This window comes from Plectropomus leopardus, chromosome 13 (assembly GCF_026936395.1).
Source record: "Plectropomus leopardus strain MGB_pleo_1.0 chromosome 13, ASM2693639v1, whole genome shotgun sequence".
Lineage (NCBI taxonomy): Eukaryota > Metazoa > Chordata > Actinopteri > Perciformes > Serranidae > Plectropomus > Plectropomus leopardus.
Genome location: NC_142188.1, coordinates 22764489 through 22787906, shown reverse-complemented (window position 1 = coordinate 22787906; position 23418 = coordinate 22764489). Strand labels below are relative to the sequence as shown.

At 39.6% G+C, this 23418-nt stretch overlaps 2 protein-coding genes across 2 annotated transcripts; both read right to left on the bottom strand.

The window, feature by feature from the left end:
• Positions 1–4194: 4194 nt before the first annotated feature.
• LOC148187707 (calpain-2 catalytic subunit-like) lies at positions 4195–13076 on the bottom strand. The gene is made up of 21 exons (XM_088086670.1): positions 12746–13076; positions 12202–12271; positions 11420–11538; positions 11198–11331; positions 10936–11104; positions 10759–10842; positions 10245–10330; positions 8573–8647; positions 8289–8449; positions 8002–8171; positions 7900–7911; positions 7490–7701; positions 7363–7399; positions 7202–7267; positions 7055–7112; positions 6885–6949; positions 5066–5134; positions 4906–4984; positions 4661–4777; positions 4496–4554; positions 4195–4409 (listed from the first exon to the last, which is right to left on the bottom strand). Exons 1-21 carry the CDS (start codon positions 12980–12982, stop codon positions 4386–4388), a joined length of 2103 nt encoding a protein of 700 aa, XP_087942796.1. The 5' UTR covers positions 12983–13076; the 3' UTR covers positions 4195–4385.
• Positions 13077–13458: 382 nt separating this feature from the next.
• On the bottom strand, positions 13459–21928 carry LOC121954876 (calpain-2 catalytic subunit-like). The gene is made up of 21 exons (XM_042502612.2): positions 21595–21928; positions 20516–20585; positions 20159–20277; positions 19782–19915; positions 19533–19701; positions 19349–19432; positions 19171–19256; positions 18999–19073; positions 18300–18460; positions 18036–18205; positions 17451–17462; positions 17068–17279; positions 16829–16865; positions 16185–16250; positions 16029–16086; positions 15867–15931; positions 15649–15717; positions 15470–15548; positions 14074–14190; positions 13894–13952; positions 13459–13808 (listed from the first exon to the last, which is right to left on the bottom strand). The coding sequence occupies exons 1-21, from the start codon at positions 21829–21831 to the stop codon at positions 13785–13787; spliced, it is 2103 nt and encodes a 700-aa protein (XP_042358546.2). The 5' UTR covers positions 21832–21928; the 3' UTR covers positions 13459–13784.
• Between the last annotated feature and the right edge of the window lie 1490 nt (positions 21929–23418).

Sequence of the window (23418 nt, the reverse complement as noted above, 5' to 3'; positions counted from 1 at the left end):
TCATGTAGGAACTATTTTCTTTCTAAAGAACCATACTAGCCAACCATATCCGTAAGATGCTGGCAGTAGTCTTTTTTTACACTGTGATCACCATAAATACCTTCAACAGTATATTATTGTTAAATTTATTAGAGTATTCTACAGTAGAATTTGAGGTTCACTGTGTAATAATCCAAAAAGGATAAAGATTTACAGTGTTTTACTATATTTAAAAAGGCTCTTAATTGCTGGTAAAATTTGCGCTGTTTTTACAGCAATAATTTGGGCTCTAAAAAGTTTCAAGATGTTGTCTGCAGTGTTTTGATGTATTTTGAAAAAAATACAGCAAAACAAAAAAATCCTCGACATTACTGTTAGCAGTATTTTTTACAGTAATTTGTTACAGTCTACAGGGGAGAGGAAAAATATGTATTTTCATTCAGAAAAGACTTGACTGATCTCCAGGGATGGAATTCCCTAAACTACCCAGCTCAAAATTTGCCCAGTCTTTACCAAATTATATACTCATTAATGTATCAGTAGTTAAAATCCAATACGATAAATATTTGTGCTGTATAATTTAAAATGCAGCATGTCAGTCTGATGAGAAAACTTATGAGTCAAGATTTTAGAATATTTAAGGACCAAACACAGGGACTGGGGATTTTTCTTAGCTCTTTTGTGAGGCAAAATGTTTAGGTCAAAATGTGCAATACAATGCTGCTGTCTGCTCTGACAACATATGCTGGGCACACTCAGTGAGAAATACTACAGTTACCAATGACAAAAAAGCTGTTTATTGTGCAATCTACTGAACTGCACCATTGGCAAAAGAATGATGTTAATCTTGTCTAGATGATACATTGTTTTTGTCCTCTTTCTCAAAACTCCTCCCTTTGAATGATCATTTAATGCATAATAAAATCTTCTTCCACAGCGACTAAACATACTCTGCTTCAACATCACGGGGGCTTTGCTTCTTCTGTGTGGACTGGTGGTTTACAGAGAGTCAGAGTCCTGTCCCACATCCGGCCTAGCTTCTGTTCCAAAAAGCAGAGCACCCTACTGTCAGCACATGTCATAGCTTGCCTACATTGCAATCACTAGAATCTGTGACTTGTAGAGAAGAACAGAAATACAGTTCATACATGTTAAAGAGTCTGTTAAGCAAACAGAGAAACAGAGGTGGAGTTAGCCACAGAGCACTCTTTTGGTGGCTTGGGGGATATTTATTTTAGGTTTTTATCACAGCTGTGCTAAGACCAGCCTACCAGAGCTAATAACAGCCAGCAGCAGCATCTCTAAGTAGTAAAAGGGGAAATACAACCCTAAACCACACAGAGCAGGAAATGGCTGCTGCATAACTTCGTGTCAGTTGAAAACTTCATGCTGCTGCAAGCACTTTGAAAGTTTGGGCGCAACCCAGTCAGTGACGTCCGAGCAGCAAACCCAAATCTATGAGAACTCTGACATCTACTGGTAAATTAGATACTGATTCTGCATTTTTGTTGCGTTGCATTAAATGTCCAAATCTGCTGCACTCTGTTGGAAAGTGACACCAGAGCAGTGCTAGTGTATGAATTATTATTTTATTGGAAAAGAGTTTTTAAAGAGAGAAAAGTAATAAGAAAAAAATAAAAAAATATATCAATTACACTTTTTAATGGAAGGATTCATTTTTCAATTCAATTTTTAATCTCTATAGGATTAAAAATGTATACATACAGATCTACTACACTACAAACATTTTAGTACGAACTTGAGCCGTTTACATCTACATAGGGAGCGGATACTTGTCTACGGAGATCATCATGTTGCACCGCCATGTTTCCACAGTAGCCCAGAACAAACAACCTAACACTGGTTTTAGATGGGGCCATTTAGTTTTGCAATTTTACATCAGCCAGTGTAGTTAGCTGCTACTCAGCAACGAGAGCTTTGGAAACACTGATTTTTTTTAATGTAAAATTGCTTTACTCATATTTTTTTTTACTGGTTTAAATCACCTGGTCAGTTTGTTTTGGAGAGGAAGATACCTCTCAAAAAAATGTTATCTGCAATCCTCACCATTAGATGCTGCTAAATCCCTGTAAATCTCACACACTTTCCTCTTGTGTGCTGTTGAAGCCATTTGGATACAATTCATTTTAATCATGTTAAAGTTTGCACAAAGCTACAATCACACATGATAAATCACTTTCATTAACTGATGTTGGCTGATTCAGAGCCTGAGTGTCATTCTGGGCCTTTTTTTTTTTACACTTATGAGTCACTGTAGTCAGCACTTATTTATCCCACTTTGCTAAAGTTGCTATCTGCTTTTTGTGAGCTTTTAAGTCCTTCTTTACACTAAGATTTTTTTTAACTATAGGACAAACTACGACCAGGCCATTTCTTAGAAGTTTTAGACATGTCGGGACAGTGGAAAACCCTGCCCTAACCTGTAGATGTTGTGCTTCACACAGATTTGGGTTGTTCTGTAAGACGTAATTCTACACTAAATATTGTATGGAGAAGAACTATTGTTATTCTGACCTCAGTTCAAGTTTCAGGTCTGTTGCACTGGGCGTGGCTTATCATATTTTTGTCAGTTGAGAATTACAATTTGACTCAAAATGATTCCTCCAAAACAAAAACCTATAGTAGTCTCAACAGCAGTGTTTCTTTTCAATAGTTACGATTAATATACATTGTCAACATTGAAGACAGTTTGCTAAGGGGAAAAATGGATACGTTGATGTGGTAATGTAATGTAAAATTAAAGCTGCAAGCAGCAATGAACGGGCCCTCGCACTCCCATGCATATCGGGGTACTGGTGGGACTCCAGCTAAACTGGTCATTCATTTCTGTGAAAGTCGAATAATGTACGCAGAGAGTTTGGACCCTGGAGTGAGCTATTTCACATGGTGTAGTACTTCCAGCAGCCACTAGGTGGAGTCAAAGGGGAGACAAATTTCATGTCATCTTTGTGTAGATCATTTGTAGACCAAACTATGTAAATATCAACTAAATCCAATGATAATTGTCCCTCGAGGCTTACTTCCTGTTTCCAGTAGGTGGTGCTATTATGACAAGTGGATATTGTCATACAGACGTGTTCAGGGCGGGACCTTATCCAACCTATGATGTGATGGACCTGTGATAACTTTTCATCACCAAGGGGTTGAGTATGGACACACCACTTTTGAAGATGATCAGATTAATCCTGTAGGACAAGATGACAAAAGTATGAGGCCCTAAAGAGTCAAAAAAATAGCACAAAATTCAAAATGGCTGACTTCCTGTTGGGTTTGGGGGAAGGGTCCAAGAGGTATTTTTGTGCGTCTGGGCATTATGTATAAGTGTAGAATGTAAAAATGAAAAGTTGTGGTTTTATGGAGGGCAATGTAAACACTTTGTTGGGTTTTTGGGGTTTTTTTTTTTACATACAAAAATGGGATCTAATGTATTAATAATTGAGGTTCAGAAACTTTAGAGGTCCCAACAAAAAAGGAAGTAAAACCAAAAAAGAAAAAGCACCTAAAGATTATGATAATCCTGTAACATAATTTTAAATATGTAATTATGATTATTAGAAATATAATTTTCCATAGCTTTTTCCTTTTCCAGGAAAATACTTTTCTAAATCTACTAGTTTCTTGCAATTTGTGGAACATTTCTTACCAAGTTGCTCATTGCCTTTTTTCCCTTAGGTTTTGGAAAGAAATCAAACGAATTTACTTAGGGTTTTGGGTTTAAATATTTATAAAAGGCATCTGAAAGCAACACAAAAAAGTAATGTTGCTACAGGTTTCAAATAGTTAATATGGACATTCTCATATCTTCAGTCGTAAACTAGGATGGTGGATCATTTTTATAGCCGACTGTTTTAATTATGACAATAGTTGAGAATGAAAAACTAATTTCATAGTTATTTAGTACACATGGCCAATGTATTAGTTATTAAAAGTTTGAAATATTGTTGTCTATTAAAGCCTTTTTGCATGGATGTGGTTTTAATATGCAATGCATTTAGTTAAAAGGGTTGTGTTTCCATTTTCTGAAATAACTTCATCATTTGTGTGTACACAGTCTGGAGCACTCAAAATGTGTTTGCAGATTACGATAGCATTCCGTTTAGATGCTCTTATGAGCCTCTCTGCAAGAAAACAAAAAGGCGTATTGCCTAAAACACTTTCTTGAAGTGACTTGAAAAAACAGACATAATAAACAAATTCTCATTTTTGGGACACTGTGGTTTTATTATGTTAGTGTATAATAATCAAACTCATAGACATTATTTTCCCCCAAGATCAGAAATCCACTGATTAAGTTCACCAAAAAACAAAAACTGAACAATAACTAAAGTCCAACTGAAAACATGCAAATAATCAGATATGACGATTCTTCAATAGTGAGAGCTCCTCTACAACATTGCCAGATCAATCCACTGTGGATGAAAACACAAGCACAAGTCACTGTGTAGTCCATACAGCATTGTTTTATTTTGTGTAATTCTCACAGATGGACTCTTACCTCCATAAAATGCAACTCTATCCTGCCAGACTCCTTCTCGTCCAGGGACTTGAAGGTGTCTGTTATACATTAAAAAAAAAAACAACAAGAAAAAAACCATCAATACTCCACATAATGTCTGCATGGCTTTACAATAAAAATGTGGTCACGATGTCAAAAACTCACTGAAGAGTGACTCCAAGCGGATCATGCAGCACACAAAGTTGTCGAAGTCAATGGTGAGGTTTGGTTCACTGTAGCGGGCCACAATTATCTGATGCAGAGCATTGTTGAGAGAGAAACCTGCCAAATTGCAAAAAAAGAGGTAATGTCTAACAGCACACAATAAAGACACACAAAGGTGAAGGTATTCACACACCTGTGAATGTGCACAAAATTCTCTAAATTTGCATGTGAAACACACTTCTCACCTGCAGCCTGAACAGCCATCCGCATCTCAGAGGAGCTCATACAGCCACTTTGGTCTGCGTCTCTCTCTTTGTACAGATCCTAACGGAAATGCGAACAAGTTATTACGTGCTATCACCACTCGACTATGCTAATGTTAGTGCAAAAATAAAAGAAACACACCAGGAACTTCTCAATCTTTGTCCACAAGATCTTGAATTCCACCAATCCCAGCTTGCCACTTCCATCTTTCTTTAAAGAGGATGTCAAGGAAAACTTTAACATGCTCCACACAGACAATGAAACAGCTGATATTTTTGGCGTTGACCTCCCTGGTCGATGAATCAGTTCACTTATGCTGTGCAGCCAAACTTTGTTAAAACACACTATCACAATTGTAAATCATAGTGGAAATCCAGAAATACAAAGACGTTCTCAAATATATCAAAATATGCAAGACTTAATATGGGGAAAATATGTATAAAAGCACTTCTAAAATATTTCAATTTGATGACAGCAAATGAATTTTCCAGTTTGAATATTTCAACCATCATACAAATCACATACAGTGTCAATGAAAGTTTGGAACATGCTAATACAGAAAATACTATCAGTGTCACAACCGGCCCTGGGTGAGTCATGATTTTTTAGTGTGATTTTTGTTTATTTTTTGCAGTTACTTTTGTGTGTTTGGTGTGTGTTTTTGGTTTTGTCTCTCCTTTGTTCTCTCCCCACCTCCTGTCTGTGCTCATCACTCTGCACACCTGCCTGCAATTAAGCCTGCAACCTACAAGAGAGCCAGCTCCACAATCATTCCCTGCTGAAATTGTTGCCGTGTACAGTCTGTTGTGACACTAGTCCAGTTTCTCATCTTTTCCATTATTTTGCCTGCTTGCCTGTTTGCTTTTTTTTTTTTTTTTGCAAAGACCAATTTTGTAATCTCTGTCATGATTCCCTGCCAGCCCTGTCCACAAGAAAACCACAGACACACGATCACCCCTCACCTCAGCCAGGCAGCCTGTCCATCATTCTCCTGCACAATCCACTATTATAATAAAGATCAGGTTTTTTCTAACATCCGTTTGTCTGTCTGCTTTTGGGTCCTTAGTCCCAAGCGTGACAGTCAGACTGTAAAGAATAAGATGATGTGTCCAACCTTGAAGGAATACTTTGGCATTTTGGAAACTTTGCTTCTGCTTCTGATCCATTTTCTTGCCAAAATTATAAAATGGAAAAAAAATGTATACCACTTCCATGTGTGCATGCTAAATACACAGCTACAGTGAACAGCTGGTTAGCCTACAGTGTTACATCCATGTCTGTCTGGAGTCATATGTAGCAAAGAAGGACTCACACACAGAACAAAAAAGATTCAGACTAAAGTCTGGATTTCAAATATCTCTGTTTTACAAGTTGCAGGGCTGCACAGACTGTGACAGAATGTGCAAATGTACATAAAGTGCAAACTTTTTTGGTCATATTGGACTTTTACAATGCATGACTTTCTGGCTTCCACACCAGAAAAGAAGACTGTGGACAGTTTTCAAGCTGTAGCTTATTGCATGCCTACTAGAGTCATTAGTGTTTTTGAAGAACCTCATGCTGTCACAGTAGAGCTGACCTTTTTCATTTAAAATGTCATCTTTTCATTATTTAAGTAGGCCTATTATAGAAAATTGTGTGAAATTTCTCCTAATTATCACATGAATCCTTGATTTATGGCCAAAAATGTCTTTTGTAAGCTTAGAGTGATGTTTGTCCACCAAATTGAAAGTAATTCATCCTTGACTCCATGTGGACATTTGTGCCAAATTTCAATAAATTTCCTCAAGTTGTCCATTAGTTACTGTGTTTGTGAAAATGGGATGACAGGCAAGCTAAAAACATTATGGTCACAGCTGTCATCGGCGCAAAGGCATAATAAAAGAGGGAAACAGGATGTTAAAAGGCGAATGGTTTTAGTGGATTTTTCATACCATAACTAGATAAGAAGGAAGGATACATCCAGCAGATTGACCATGTTGCGGCAAGTTGACAGGCTAAACCCAGTGGTTTTGATGTCATCTCCTGAAAATGAACAGAACACAGGGATAAATTGCTGTGAGTGTCAGATGCACATAAATGCACATATTGAACTTGTCTGAAAGAGGAGACAGAGGAAATTTCTCTTACTCCGCACAATCACTCTGTTGAGGATTCTCTGCAGCTCGAACGCAGAAATTTCCACATCCTACAAAGCATTTCACACAAACAGTGGATCATCGTAAGAATGAGGATTTGACACCACAAGATAATGTATCTAATCTTTAGCAAACTTACATGTCCAGCAAGTTGTCCAAACAGTCTTTTGAATCTGTCGCTGATGTCATCTTCATCAATGTCAATCTAGATGTGTCAAAAAAATATTTTTTCTTCTTTGTCAAAATATTAGAACCAATATTGATGTTCAATAGCACATACATTAAAGAACATGATTTTACCTTCTCAACGTGGCAGTCAACAGGATCATCAATCTCTCTAAAAGCAGCGAAAAGTTATATGATCATTTCAGTGATTATGAATACTATTTGTCATTATGAGATCACATTTATTTATGAAGGACCATACTGGAAATCAGCCGGCTTCTCAGAGAAAACCCGCACGTAAAAGTCTCCGTCATGGTTGGGCTCAAAGGTGGAGGGGATGATGAGGTATTCTCCAGGGGGAAGACAAAAGCGGTTGCATACTTCTCGCAGGTTGATGAATGTCTCAGAGCGCGCCTTTGAGCAGTTGCGTAAGAAGAAGTTTTTATCCAGGTGCACTTGCCTTTGTCCGTGGAACTGGAAAATGACACACATGCTGCACTGTCACATGAGGTTTCCCCATACCATCCAATTATGGTCTCCTATGGCATACAAAGTCTAATTACAGAGAATTTTCAGGACTGAAAATTGAACAATAATGCAGCAATTTCTTTAAATACTCATTCTTCTTTCCAGCAACAAGTTCATGAAGCGCCTTCATCTTTGTGTACGTACCTCCTCAGGCAGCTAGATAAACAAAAAAGAGCAAATGTGAAATACAATCACTACTGACATGCAAATTATCATTCAATTATCACTTCTGTTTCCAGATCTTACCTCATAGATAGCAAAGCCGATGGTGTCCATGTCCTGCCCCATTTTCCTATTACGGCGCTTGTTCTTTTGCATCAAGCCCACAATGAAGGTGCAGCCATCCTCACCGTCATCAGGGTCATCATCGGCCTCCTCCAGCTTTATGGCAAATTGTGGATTCATCCAGAAGGAATCTAGAAAGAGAAGCAAGGGTTAACTGGAAGCTGGTCAACAGTCAGACAGCAGTCAAGGCACACTGTAAATGGGTACATGACACATGGCTAGAGGGAAGATTGAGAAACCGGTCATACGTGGATAATTTCTGCAACCACCAGCTGACACGCCCCTTCTCCATGTCTCCTCAAACTCTATCTCTGCCCATTTCTTGAACTCATCGCCCGTGAGAGCATCAGGGGTGAGGTTGCAGATCTCAAGGCGAGAATATTGGCGCAGGAATTCGTTAAATGACATCCTGTGGACAAAAACAGTGAGGAAAGTAAGTAAGAAGAAGAAACTATCGCATCCTTTACTTTCTTTCAGTGTCTCTTCACTGAGAATCTAGAAGAGGAAGACATGTAGTTTCAGCGAGGTTTACCAGAACTCCCCATCCTCACAACGGTCGTGCAGCCTCTCCAGGTCATCGCTGCTCACATATCTCCACTCAGACGACCTAGAAAAAGTGCAGATACGTTCTGAGTTAGAGAGAGACTCTGTGATGAAATGAAAACATGTAAGACATAAACCACAGGCCAGTGCCTTTAACTGAATCACACACACACTCCACCCTCGCTGTGCACAATAGAGCCAGAGTCTAACAACTTTTTTACCACAGGATTTACCAGCTGTTCCACTGGGTGTGTATGTCTCTTTTGCATTACAGAAACACACACCTTACATCATTGTCCAAACAAAGCATGTAAAAATTTATTTGAGGCTAGGTCATCTTTTGAACAACACAAGGCATAATTGGAAAGGCCCATTTACAAGAAGCAGCTGAAAGCAGTTCAGTTTAAATTGAATTTATCTTAGTTTTTAAACCTTGATTCCATATTCTATTAACAAGATTGGACAGTCCACATTTCGTATATTCTCTGAAATTAAATGTTTTCTCAGTGAGGACACACAGAGAGGTGATAGAGATTGCTTCATAATTTATTTCCATGCTTGCAGGCACTTAGGCATACTGATGTGTTTAACTAACTGCTAATATCAGCATGCTAACATCCTCACAATGGCAATACCGATGTTTTCCAAGATCATCGTCTAAATATAGTATGCATGCTAACATTTGAACTAAACACAAAGTAGGCCTACAGCTGATGGAAATATCATTACTTTTGCAGGTATTTGATTCCAAAACAAAGTTTTGAAAAAATACAAATGTTTAATGATAATGTTGGTGCTCATTGCAAAGTTAATGAACATGATTACAGTTAATTCTGCGGGGAACATGAATGTCTGAACCAAATTTAACTGTTATCATCCAACAGTTGTCAAAATACTGCAGACATAAACCTCATAGAGTTCTCCAGGCGTGAGCCCTAAAATCTGTAAATGAATTAGCATTTTAACACACCCGTTCATGTCAATCAGTGGGTTTTTGGTTGAATGCCTGAAATAAGGTCTGTGGTTAAAACAAGTCTAAATTGCAAATTGTATTCTACAAAACAAAATACATCAGTAAATACCCCACTTGCGAACTTTGAAGATTTAATGTGTCTTTAAAAACAGTATTGCTAGTAAGTGGTTAACCTGCAGAGCACCAACTGTAGTTTTATTGTGGTGGGGATGTTAAGTCATGCGACCATGGTGTAGATTGTTCATAGCGCAACAGAAGCTTTTTTCCTTCAGCGATTGCATTTAAGCTTCGAAAATCAGAAATGCGGTGTTCATATGTGAAGATAATCTTGCAGAACAAAATGTGTAAATATCAGAAATGTTTGTTTGCCACAGAGCTTATTATTTTACAGCATTTCAGGATCTAATGGGAAAAGCCCATAGGCCTTTGACGAGTGAACCAGGGCAATGCTTACTTCTGTATTGACCTACAGAAAAACGTCATCCCTGGAGCACTCTATGGTGGTGCTTGGGGAAGTACATCAACCCAACCTACATCATCACCCCCGATATTGTTCATGCAGCTTTAAGCCAAAGAATTGCCCTTGAGTAGCTCCCAATGATAACCAGTGAAGCTTGTTACATAGAGCTAATAGGAGAATATTCATTGCATTTTCTGCCCTTAAAACTCAGAAGTGCTCAGTACTCACGTGTCACTCCAGGCTCCATTCCACTCCACCTGACCCCATGGGTTTCTAATCCTGATCAGTTTCTCCATGTCTCCTCTGAAGCTCACCTGATACAGAATAAAATGTCAATTACTGAAGATGAAGGTGAGACCCCTAAAACAAAATAAATATTTTTTAAAAAAGGGGTAGAATTAGCAAATAAATCCAATTGTGACACCTGTTACAGTCTTCAGCATACATTGTTGCAACTGTACCTGGATGATCTGTGTAGTATCAAGACATGAACTTAATGTAGATAAAGAGCTTGCGCCTTAACAAGGGATTGTCACTTGAGTGCTAAAACCAAAATCCAGTGAGCTTATTCCAAAAAATATAAAAGGTCACACATTTCAAGTTTTCATATCAAGGAGTACAAAATACTCACATTTCACTCATTTTTTTGGCTCACATCCCTATAAACAAACACTTACGCGTTTCGGCAAAAAGCCTTGATCAGAGTGTTTGCAGTACCAAGACTTTTTTAACATTTCCTCACCTGCTCCGCTCCGGTCACAGAGTAGGCATGGCCCTTCACCAGTTTGCGATATGTGACAGCTTCTGAGTCAGAGGCGCTGGTAATCTGTGATGGAGAGGAAAGGCTTGTAAACTAAAGACGGCCAGATATTATAAAGACACCAACAACATGAGAGTGAAATAAAAAGCTCAAACAAACATCGATGGAGCATCCCAGTAGTGAACCTCTATCCAAAGCCTTCTGAATGATATGGAAGAGGTGGGGATCTGCCCTGTTCAGATCATGCCTCTCAGCAATGCCTCCAGTAAAGTCCTCAAAACCCTCAGTGGTGGTGCCTCCAGAAAGAGCCTCGTAGCATCCGTTTAGCCTAAAGAGAAAAGAGAGTTTAAGAATTATTACACCAGAAAAAGTAGATACTGAAACAAACAGAGGGTATCCAGATGTTCCTTTTCATCCATACTTGGCATAGGCCTTCTCCAGCAGTGCGCTCCAAAACTCTGAGCCCTCTGCTGAGTGAACAAACAGCAGCTCTCCATCTCTGGTAGGCAAGCGGTCATCAACCACCACATCCACCCACTCACCAAACTGCCAGAACTGTGAGACACAGAGAAGGCACCTTTAGTAAAAGTCAAACCTAACTTGTAAAGAATGAGGCTTTTGGGGGCATGTCAAAGTACCATACCTCAAAGTGAAAGATGCCAGCGTACTCTTCATCAAAGCTTTGGTCATGGTGGACAACACGAGACAAAACCTGTTTGTTGAGGGTCAAAGAGGCGATAGCTGCCAGGAGCCAGCAGTCACCTGAGCACGAGTTGACAGCGTTAGAATGAAAGAAACTCCGGTTTAAGGCCACAACCCACAGAGGATTATTATGACGCATCTCCAAAACATACCAGGTATGCAGTGGGTGAGAGGTTTGCACACACACCGTTGTTGTGCAAAGTCATAGCTATTGTTTTGGTCTCTAATTTGCTGACAACCCAACTCAGTCTCACCCATACATGTGTTCTTTCTGCCAGACTGGGTAGGGACAGAGAAGACCGACAGAGTTGTTTTAAGATGTTTTTTACATAGTGACAGCTGAGGCTTTCCCAGGGGTATGGATTTTATTTCACTGGTATGTGGTATGTGCAAAAGGCAGTTTCTTGAGAGGAAACTAAGCAAGACTGACGCACAAAGTAACAGTGTCACAGCAGTCAGCATGAGCAGATCAGTAAGTTACTTCATCCACGTCTGCCAACTGTGACAGTCTAAGATAAACATGCAAAGTCATCTATTCAAATAGCTGAAGATGCAAATCAATGTGTTGTTTGTCAAATTAAATAAAAATGTAATTGTGCCATCAAAAGGCATTTGAAGGTGATTCAATGGGAAAATAAATGTTTGAAAGGTAAAAAACAGACATTGAACAATTTGAAAGAATTATATTGTGTGTGTGTGTGTGTGTGTGTGTGTGTGTCTTACCAAGTGCTCCTTGGCAAATGTCAGTCCTGGTTGCATTTTTAACTATGAACTTTGGATTGTTGCACAATTGCTGAAGGAAGACAAAAATAAAAAAGGAGACAATTTGTAATGCATCCGAACATTAGCAATATAATGTTTATGCTATGTATCAAATGTACTCATATATATACTGTACAAAATGTAACTCTTTGGATCTTTGCACACTGGAGAAAAACAGCATCCAATTTGCATGTGGGATCACACCCATACTTAGTCTGTGAGAAGTCAGTCACTTTTTATAATGAGAGACAGCATGTTGGTTTATACAATCAACATAAAAACCTCAATATCTGGTATGTGGACAAGCAGGAACAAGCTTAAATACTACTTCTACACAAAATAATTCAAAATAAGATGGAATAGACAGACACAAAAGATAAAAATAATTAATAATCTAATCTACTATAGCCGAGGGGTTGTATTTTTCGAGCATGTAAAAAAACTGCAGCCACATCCAACCAGCCTATACTTTCAGCAAATGTTTTCAGTTACTTATTGTACCCACCGTGGGCCTTTTCCAGGTGACGCCCCGTATTTTGTAGGAGTTTGGTCCAAGGTCTTTGAAGCCTAAGGATGAGGGAAAAGCCTCAAAGTACTCATCCTCAAATAGCCGCCCTTGCTCCAGACAGCATCTCTTCAGCTCTTCATAGTCCTGGTTGAGGTATTTCACCGCCTGGCTGTTGGATCCTATCCCATGTGATTTGTCTCGGTTGTGCTTAAGTCGATTTGCCATTCCAGACATATCAAGAAACTATAAAACTTTCTGTCCCACTACGACCGTCTCCCAGTGTGTGCGTGCGTTTGTTAGACAAGCTCTCTGTCGAATGAGCGGCTCAACTTTCACCACACCCTTTATTGTTCATACCAGACAGCAAACCTGCTCTGGCTCACCTGTTATATCCAGCCTACTTTCCATCTGGCTTTAGTTTATGGCCCATAAGCTGCTCAGATGTGGTTCACATTGGTGGATGTGTGAAACTTTGGGCTGGGCCACGAAATGTGATCAGTGGAATAAATTCTTGGGTATATTTCTATCTAATTGGGCTCTGCTGAGCACCACACTTACTGTGGTGCATCACAAAATTATCATAAATAATCATAAACAGTTAAAAAAAAAAAGTAAACTGATGCACAGACTGTATGAATATTTCTTGATATATCTACTATTTTAACCATTTAATTTGTCTGATTTGTGCAAGATATTTAGATTAAAAATAATCCAGAAGCCATTGTTTCTTTATTATTTTTGTATATAACATGCGACAGAATTAATAGGACAAAAGTTCACTGCTGCAAAAACAACTACAAAAAAAAAAAAAACAAGAAAAATTGGAAAAATACATGTATGTGATACAACATATGTGTAGTAAATATCATTTACATGTACCAATGCAAATACTATTCAAATTTAAAAATACATTTTATCCATTTGCATTATTTGGAATGATATAGCAGGTATATATGAAATGTAACTGTTTAATTAATTAATTGGTAATCGTTCTGCACATACTGCAAAAAAATCCCCGCTAAACTTGTATCCAGAGTTAGTAGATCGCCAAGCACAGCCACTGTAAAAGAAAACAAAATTATATAACAAGCAGTCTAAACTAGAAGTGCCAAGACACCAGCAGCTTTTGTTATTCTCTCACACACCTGTTGCATATCCAGCTCAATCTTCCCTGTGTCAGCTTTCTCCAGAGTCTTAAACATTTCTGATTGAGGAACAGAAAAAAAAAAAAATTACTGGTCATGTTAACACGCCAACAGCTCTCAGATCCTGCAGATCAATATGAGGTACACTGATGGGGTATGGCTGTGTTTGCTGATACTTACTGAAGAGCATTTCCAGTTTAATGAGACAGCCGACAAAACTGTCAAAATCTATGGCGTACTGAGCATCGGCATAACGACTGACAATGGCCTGCAGCACGGTACTGTTGACGTGGAAACCTGGGGACAAAAAACAGGCGTCACTTATCGCTTCTTTTTTTTTTTTTTTAGCTTGTAGGGTCAATTTCATAGAAGTGGATTATTTCTGATCCTGTGGGAGTAAAGTCTTACAAAGGTGTCAGTTATTAGGAGGGTAATGATGGAAGAGTTATGTTTCCAAGCCTCACCCATGCTTGTTTTGTTCCTGTGGCAAAGAATATACGAATAATATTTATGTGCAGGGAGGAAGTCCTCTAACTGGCTTGTCCAGTAAGCCAGTAACTGCCTTGTCAAGAAACACACACACACACCCCATCAGGTGTGACAACATGCTGTTATTTCTTCCTGCAGGGCTCAGTGGTCAGATGCAGACCAGAAAAATAAGAAACACAGGTTAAGTAGGTTACTGTGTTTAAAAAGCTGTAATCCCCCCCCCACCCACAATGCTTTTTTACAAGCATGTCATATTTCAAACCGTATGTCAACTGCAGTGGTATGCTTTCCTCAAAAATACAATAACCCTAAGAAAATCTGCAGGCAAAATATCTAAATTGCTACATTTGAAAAAGGAAAAGCAAATATTATCAGAGCACCCTAGGTTAGCTGCCCCTGCCACTCCTCCACAGTGGCTGTAAATGTCCGCAAATTTGGAAAACAATAAGAACTGGCAGTTCCCTGCTCTCAGAGCAGAGGCTGTAATAGATAGGAGAGATAAATGACTATGATTGAGATGTTCTGCCATTAAAAAGTGCTGCAGACACATAATTGTCACATGTAGTTCTGTGTGCTTCTGTGTAAAAATTGAGGGGCGGTACAAAAAGACGACTCCGCTGCAGCCCTATAGCGTGATCTCTGTGTAAAAGCGGCTATGGTATTTTGGAGACAAAAGTGACAATATTTGGATGACAGGGTGGAGCTGTGGATGAGCGAGGAGTGGATCTGACTCATAGACAACACCTTGCAGACAACCAATCACGGCCCCGCCCTAAGTATGCTTAATGAAATGTAAACAGGGGAGCTGCATAAAAATTCCCTCCCTGGGCAGTTGTCACCAACGAACGAAGAAATTAGCCATATAGATGTGTGTATATGTATGTATGTGTGTTTTTGTGTGTGTGTGTGTGTGTGTTTGTGTGTGTGTGTGTGTGTTTGTGTAGAGGGGTGGGAGGATCCTGTGTCAACTGTAGGGAGATCAGCCACAGTTGTAGACATAACATGAAATGAATCAAATGGAAATAGTTTGTCTTTTTGAAATAGGGTTTAGTGCATGAAATTTTCCTAAAGTGATAATGTGTGTTACCTGCTTCAGTGGCAGCGCCTCTCATTTCGTGGGAGCTCATGGTGCCTGAGTTGTCTGTGTCGTGATTCTTGAAGATCTTCTGTATAACCCAGGCATCGATGAGTTGCTTTAAAAAAAATTCTAGCCAGGTAGTCCAGCATGACCAACACTGATTTCAAAACATGCAAATCAAAATTTACCAGGTATTTCTGGATTTTGCTCCAAAGCAAGTGGAATTCCATCAGGCCCAGCATGGCACTCTCATCTTTCTGAGAAAAGTTATGGTTCATGTAAAAGTTCATCCTGGTTTATGAATTTAGTTATCATTTACAGATCTTAATTTCCCAGTGATGACACATCTAAATCCCCATATTTCAAAATTAAGTCTATAAGCTGCTCGTTTTCTAAAAAAGGATACATCCAGCAGACTGACAATGAGACGGCCTGTCTCGAGGCTGAAGCCGTCTGTTTTGATGTCAGACCCTGCGGGAAAGTGACAAGTCAAGTGTTCAAGTCAACAAAAATAAAAGGCTACACATCAGTATATGTAAGAGTATATGTAAGAGTTTAGTATACTCACGGTGAGAGACGACATTGTTCAAAATTCGAACCAGTTCAAAGACTGATACCTCCATGTCCTATTTGTGAAATGCATGTTACAACATGAGTTATAATTTAAGATTTAACGCTGTTTGTGCATTTCATTTACTGTCAGATACCATGTTATTCTACCTACATTGCCAGCAATTTGCTTGAAGAGGTGCTTGAAATGAGGATCCACATCACTCTCAGACACCTCCTCCTGTCAGAGGGAGACACAGATAGGTCTTTGTCACTATTGCAAAATAAAGGCACTGGCTGCTCGGTTTTTAGGCATTTTTAAACAATGATGAATGTTGAGTCTAAGATGCTTAAAGGTCTAGTGCGTAGGACTTAGTGGCATCTAATGGTGAAATTGTAGATTGAAACCAAGTGACATTGCCCCGTGTGCCACACATGTAGAAAGACTACTACGGATGCAAAAACATGAATGGCCTAGAACCAGAATGTTTAGTATGTCCATTCTGGGCAACTGTACAAACAACATGGCAAACTCTCTACATAGATATACAGTAGATGGCTTATTTTAAGGTAACAACACACAATGATTCGTTTTATCAGGTGATTATACACTAATTTAAACACAGCTAAGAGAATCATATATCATTTCTGCCAATAGATGCTCCTAAATTCTGCACACTTGGCCTTTGAAGCATTTAAATTTTAACATGACTCACACAATCTTAATGCTGAAGAGGAAAGACTATCTTAAAAAGTGACCATAACCATTTCACATCAATTCATGCAGATAATCAATATTTGTGGTTTTGTTTTTATTACCTCCTCTATTTGAGCTTCAATGTTCTCCTCCACTGGACTGAAAAAAAGAAAAATAAATCCATAGCTTGAGCACACTCTGTTGGTGTGCAAGAGAATGACATTCATGGTAATTTTTGATTGTAATTTCAAAGATGTTCTAAGGAGGGAGCTGGCCACTAGATGGCTGTCGAAGTAAAGGCTCTGATCTCTACACGGCCCTGCAGGCACCATCAGTCTGTGTGTTGCTGTAACTCAGATACCTGGTTGCAGCCTGTTTCTCTGAGAACACTCTGAGAAGAAAGCTGCCATTCTTGTGAGGCTCAAAGGTGGAGGGGACTATGGCGTATTCTCCTGGAGGAAGTTTAAAGCGGTCACACACTTCCCGTGTGTTGATGAAAGTGCTGCTCCTGGCCACAGCTCTCTGTAGCAGCAGCACGTCTGGACCCAGGTGAACATTGCTGCAGCCTTTGTACTGTACATTAAGAGGAGAAAAGGGCTTTTCTTACTGGAAAGCCAAACAGCCATACCAGCAATTCACAATGCAATCAAGCAATGCTCGTGACACTTTTGATGTCTGTTTTACATGTAAGAATTAGTTTTGAGTAAGAGATCATTTCTGGCATGTATAAATACAAATACAAACCTGATCTGGGACCTGTGAAAAGGAAACAGACAGAAGAAGTGTTTTAGAAATTTAGGCAAATACAGGATACTATTACAATTGAAATATCGAATTGCATAGCTGCAACAATTGATCGATTAAATTAAAATGAATCGCCAAATAATTTGATCATCAATTAATCAGTCTGAGTTTTTTTTTTTTAAGAAAGAAAAGGTCAAAATTCTCTGATTCCAGCCCTTTAAATGTGAATATTTTCCTGTTTCTTTACTCCTCTATGACAGTAAACTGGATATCTTTGGGTCGTGGACTAAAAAAGACTTTTGCAAATGTCATCTTAGGTCATCTTTGGTTAATACTGGTTTACATTTTTCACCATTTTCTGTTATTTACTATTGAAAATCTGTTATATAGGTCCACTGTTATTTTTACTTTATATATTTATCTATGTATTTATTATTTTCATTTTAATGTTCGAAATGAAGTATATTAATTTCACTTCGTTGTATGGACCAAACAACTAATTAATCAATCAAGAAAATAATCAACAGATTAGTCAACAATAAAAATCATCATGAGTTGCAGCCCTGTGAAATCATTCATAGACACCTCATAAATGGCATAACCAATGGTCTGAAGATTGCGGTTAAGCCTCCTCTGCTGTCGACCGTCCTTTTGCATCAGCCCCACCAGAAAGGTGCACCCATCCTCTCCGTCCAGTGGGTCATCATCCACATCCTCCAGACGCACCATGAACTGAGGGTTGGATGAGAACGTGGCTGGAAAACACCAATATGTGAACCTTTATATGAAGTTGTGTAGCCAAACTTCTTGACAGACACATGGTGTGTCTTGGTGTGGTTTCTGTCATACCTGTGTAATTGCGGCAGCCGCCAGCGGTGGAGCCCACCCTCCACATCCCTTCAAACTGGTAGTTGTTCCAGTGGCCCACATCGTCGCTCATCAGCGTGTCTGGGGTCAAGTTACAGATCTCCAGACTGGAGAACTGCCTCATGAAGTCTGAATAAGACATCCTGAGGAGGGTACACATTCTTTTCACACCCTCTTATACTCACGTGAATCTGAGACTCAGTCGTTGCTCTGGTGATGTTGGACAGTGGTTCCGAAACATTTTCCTGAAGTAGCCCCTTTTCTTTCATTGAGTAAACTGACAACTACATGACATACTTTATGAATATTTCATAATGAATAACAATAACAGTACAGTATGAAACTTTTATATGATTCTTTGCATTATGAATTTTTATATTTTAAACAGTCATACATCCTTAAGGCTTGTTTTAACGTTTCTAATGTAGGATGGGGCCTTTAGCAGAGAGTGAAAGCGCTGTGAAAATAACATGTGCATGTAAAAATGTGATTTTTTTCCCAGAGTTCTACACCTCTTAAAATCAAGAAGGCCTTGCATCCCCCTGTGAAGCTTTCACAACCCTTATTGGAGGTCAGGGCTCCAAGTCTGGGAACCAGTGTGGTAGGGGATTACCATATTACAGCTGAAACAAAACATCGAAATTATTTCATTTATTGAATGGTTAAAGACAATAAGCTTACCAGAACTCTCCATCCTCAGCCACGTGGTTCAACTTTGATTTCTGATCTTCACTAATATGGCTCCATTCGCTGGATCTAATTGTGAATCGTTTTTTAAATCAAGCTTTTATGAGAATTGTGTAATTGATCAGTGGTAGCTGATGGTTAATGAATCTAGAACGTAAGTATTTACCGATCACTCCAAGACCCAGTCCACTCCACCTGACCCCATGGGTTCCTGAGGCGGACCAGTTGAACTGGCCTTCCACGATAATCAACCTTGGACAAAGAGCAATGTAGGCAATGCAATTTACATGCAATAAACAGGAAAACCACCTAATTATTGATAGTCTAAATAAACCATAATATACCTCCTCTGCACCAGTGACTGAGTACGCATGTCCTTTGACAAGTTTGCGAACTGTCACTGCCTCTGTCTCATAGGCATTGGTGATCTGAAAACCCCAAGAACAACACTTTGAATAAGATGACGTCCTTGTGCCACGGTTGGTGTCTGCACACCAGCATGCAAATCAGTATGAAAATAACACTTACATTGATAGAGCAACCCATCAGTGATCCCAGTTTCAGGGCTCTCTGCATACGTTGGAAGAGGTTTGATGGAGCGTTGCCTAAGGTGTAGACTTCTGCGATCCCTCCTGTGAAATCTTCAAAACCCTCAATAGTGTTTCCTCCTGACAGGGCCTCATAGCAGCCATTCACCCTGTCAGACGCAAAGGCATGTGAATAGATGGTACATTTTCAATTCATTAATATTTTGATTAAAAGATATACGATCCATACTTGGCGTAGGCCTTCTCGAGCAGCGCGCTCCAAAACTCTGCGCCCTCCGCTGAGTGAACGAACAGCAGCTTTCCCTCTCTGGTAGGTAAACGGTCATCGACCACAACGTCCACCCACTCACCAAACTGCCAAAACTGACATTGATATAAGGGATGTGGCATTGAGATTCAACATTTACAGTGCTAAATGTTTGTTGAAATTCTGGCTGATGTTGCACTTAAGTATCATGTGTATAAGGCACAAAAGAATGCAAGTTTTCATTAAAATAATTGATCATTTAAAGTTTGGACATGGCAGTAAAAAAACGGGGAAAAAAAGACAAAAATCCTTCTCGAAGGTCACAGTTGGCGGTGAGATGAGAAAGGCCTTTGTCTGACCTGGAAGTGAAATATCCCAGCATAACCTTCAGTGAAACTCTGTCCATGGGGAACCACGCGAGTCAGGATCCGCTGGTCTAGAGTCAGAGAGGCGATTGCAGCCAGAAGCCAGCAGTCACCTGCACAGTAGGAGCAGATACAGAGATTGGGCAATATGTGTCATTCACCGCAGTGCAGCTGTGATGAAAACAACATGTGCCAACAAACCACCTCTGTGAGGATTTCTTCTTACAGACAGAATGGGTGGAGGGTATGAATTACTGATGTTTGTGGTTCCCCTCTAAAGAAAAACACACACAAAGCAACCCAGCAACCACCCATTCATCTGTCCATTCAATCATCCACTTATCCACCTACCCAGAGCTCCCTGGCAAATGTCCGTTCTTGTGGCTCCATCATCAATGAACTTTGGGTTTGAGCACAGCTCCTATAAAGAAACATACCAAAAGTTGAACATTTGAGGGCAGTTTTGAGAAACCTTTGTGGGATTGTCCAGTATCATACTGCGGAAGCAGTAACAGGAAGTGTCATTCAGTGATTGTTATATGATGACTGTTAAAAATAAAATTATGCCCATGAAAATAAATCACACAAACCATAATATTACAGTGATCCAAAATATTTAATAAAATTCTCTCCAGGGATTATTACTATGGTGAATGAAGTATTTAGCACTTTTTTATTTGATAGTACAGTATTTGGGGCATAAGTTTAACTTTCTGCTGATTTCAAGTTTGTGATGCAACCAGGGGTGTTAATGTGAAACTAATTACCCAGGAGAGAGGGGCCCTGGAAAAACCTGGAATGAAAAGTTTGTTTTGCTTGCAGTTTTTTGTTTCTAATTGAGTCTTTCCATAACGTAGTTAAAATTGAATAAATACATCAGCTAAAAGACTGAATTTTGCATTATAAAAAATAGTGGAAACTCTCCCCTCTTACTCCTTAAAGGTGCAAAATGGTTTAGCCCACTTCTACACCAGGAGCTGTGTCTAACTGCAGCTAAAGTGACTGCTTATGTTGTTGGAGCACCAAAGTACACTGTTAAGCCTTACCACAAAAAAGGGAAATCTAGGTTCTAAAAACAGAAAAAAGACGGAAATGACGGGAAGAAAATAATCTGTATGACAGACTTTAAAAAAGGAAAAGAAAAAAAAAGGAACACCAAAATGTGCACCTGAGAGACATGGATCAAGAGAGGAATTGTGTTGCCCCACAGACTGTTTACGCATAGGGCCCAGAATTTGGTGCTACGCCCCTGTTTACAACTATTCTTTCAATTGCCTTTTGCCTCTGCTTTCACAAGTCTTTGTTTAAAAAGGATTAAGTTGTTGCATTTTCAGTTTTTTAAAAAAGTCGTATAATACTGACAAGTCATTGTGCAAAGAGTGTTGATTTTGTCTTTCTGTTTTTTCCATTTCTGCTCAGTGGCTTCTTACCGTTGGCCTTTTCCAGACAATGCCCCTGGTTTTGGGTGAGTATGGTCCCAGCTCATTGTAGCCCAGTGATTTACGCTCAGCTGGAAAGCAGCTGTCCTCAAACAGGCATCCACGCTCCAGACACTGCTGGCGCAGAGTCTCATAATCCTGTTGGGAGAACTTCACTGCCTTCTGGTTAGTGCCAGCGCCTTGTTCCCTGTCCTGCTGATGGGCCAGTCGGTCTGCCGTGGAAGTCATCCTCACCCTTCAAGTATTTAAAGACTGCCTGGATGTTGATTCCTCTCTTTGAGTTGGGTCAACGTTTTCTGTCTTTGTGCCAGTCTCCTTTATAGCTGCCACAGCTGAGGAAAAAACAGGGTGGTATCATAGACAGGGAGGGGCCTTCAATGGGCAGGTGAGCAAAATAGACAGCAGCAACCCTAAGCAAATCTGAGAAACAGCTGTGGCCACAGCCAAAATACAAATAGGGACACACCTAAAGGCAAATTGAGGAACCACTCTCATTGTCTCATTTGATTTTGTGTTTGAGTCTGTGTGATGGGAGCGGCTAATGTATTGCAATCATTGTCTCCCACTTCCTGATGTCAGAGGATGCAATTATTTTGATTTAAATTTGCCTAAAATGTAATGATATTAGACAATATTAACATTTTAACATTCAAGCGCTTAAAAAAAAATAAAACAAATGTTGAGGCGTTTTCCTCAAACAGAGTTATTGTGACAGATTAAATGCATTGCATACAGCTGAGAGTTGTGAAAGGAAAGCTTAAACGTATGAAAGTAAGCAAGCGTTAAATTGAGCGAGAATAAGAATGGGATTTAAACAAAATTGCAACACTGGGATGTCTGCCAGGTCCTGTCTGCTTTTGAGCATATCATACATTATGCTCTTACATCATCTTATATCCTCATTCTGTACTTACATCCTCTGTGCAAAGTACAGCAAAGCTAATCCTTAGTCAAACAGTTTTTGTTCAGTGATCGGCTGGCTTACTCTGGAGCTTCACTGTTGTTTCAGCTGTTAAATAAAAAACTGTTTGCTTTATGAAAGGATGATTCATGTGGAAGCCACTGAAGTGCCCCATAACAATATGCATAATAAGTATTGAATGGTAGTGAGTCCACCCTTGTTTAGATTACCTCAGAAAAGAGAGCAGAGAGGACAATGAATATAACTGATACTTTTAGAGAACCTAGTAAACGGCAGACCAGTGCCAGTGGTGCAGAGTGACTGCTAGAGCTTCTGATGCTGTGTCAAGGCAAACATGATGAGCTGCATGTGTTACTGCTGCAGGTAGAGAAGCAGTCCATCTCTGGATTACACAGAAGAGTGCATTCTGCAGACAAATCCTTTAATTTCAGCAGATTTTCTGGACTTTTCTTGACGTCTGAGCTGAAATATTTGCCTCTGTACCACACACATGCCATATTACATGCCATGTTTCCAAATGTCAACCGTCCACGCCCAGTATGTGCATGGATGGATTACTGAACGGGCCTAAAGGCACAGGCCCAACAACCACAGAGAGACACAACACTGCCACAAAGACACACAAAAAACATACAAAAGACACTACAAAGTCCATGTGCCCATGTGTGCTCTTATGCCGAAAAGGGGGTGGGGCCCATTGCACATCTGTGCCCAAGGGCCCATTGTCTGCTAATCTGTCCATGGACATGTGGAGTGTCCTCTTAGATAGCAATTCTGAGGTTATTCACAGTGCCTTCAAAACTCGCTGGCTTTACTATTGTGGGAAGCTGGAGGAAGTGCTTGTCGCACACCACTGAATGTCGCGTGCACACGACACAGTCTTGTTTGTGAAC

Bases quoted from the DNA above. Each gene is read 5' to 3' on its own strand.
- LOC148187707 (XM_088086670.1), bottom strand. From the start codon at position 12,982: ATGTCTGGAATGGCAAATCGACTTAAGCACAACCGAGACAAATCACAT. The intron at 7,113-7,201 runs GTAAGTTTGCTA...AATGCTTTGTAG, and splicing joins TTGGACAACTTGCTGGACAT to GATGTGGAAATTTCTGCGTT. The intron at 4,778-4,905 runs GTGAGAAGTGTG...GCAATTTGGCAG, and splicing joins GATGGCTGTTCAGGCTGCAG to GTTTCTCTCTCAACAATGCT.
- LOC121954876 (XM_042502612.2), bottom strand. From the start codon at position 21,831: ATGACTTCCACGGCAGACCGACTGGCCCATCAGCAGGACAGGGAACAA. The intron at 16,087-16,184 runs GTAGGTAGAATA...TTTCACAAATAG, and splicing joins TCAAGCAAATTGCTGGCAAT to GACATGGAGGTATCAGTCTT. The intron at 14,191-15,469 runs GTAACACACATT...TTTTGTCCCCAG, and splicing joins AGGCGCTGCCACTGAAGCAG to GTTTCCACGTCAACAGTACC.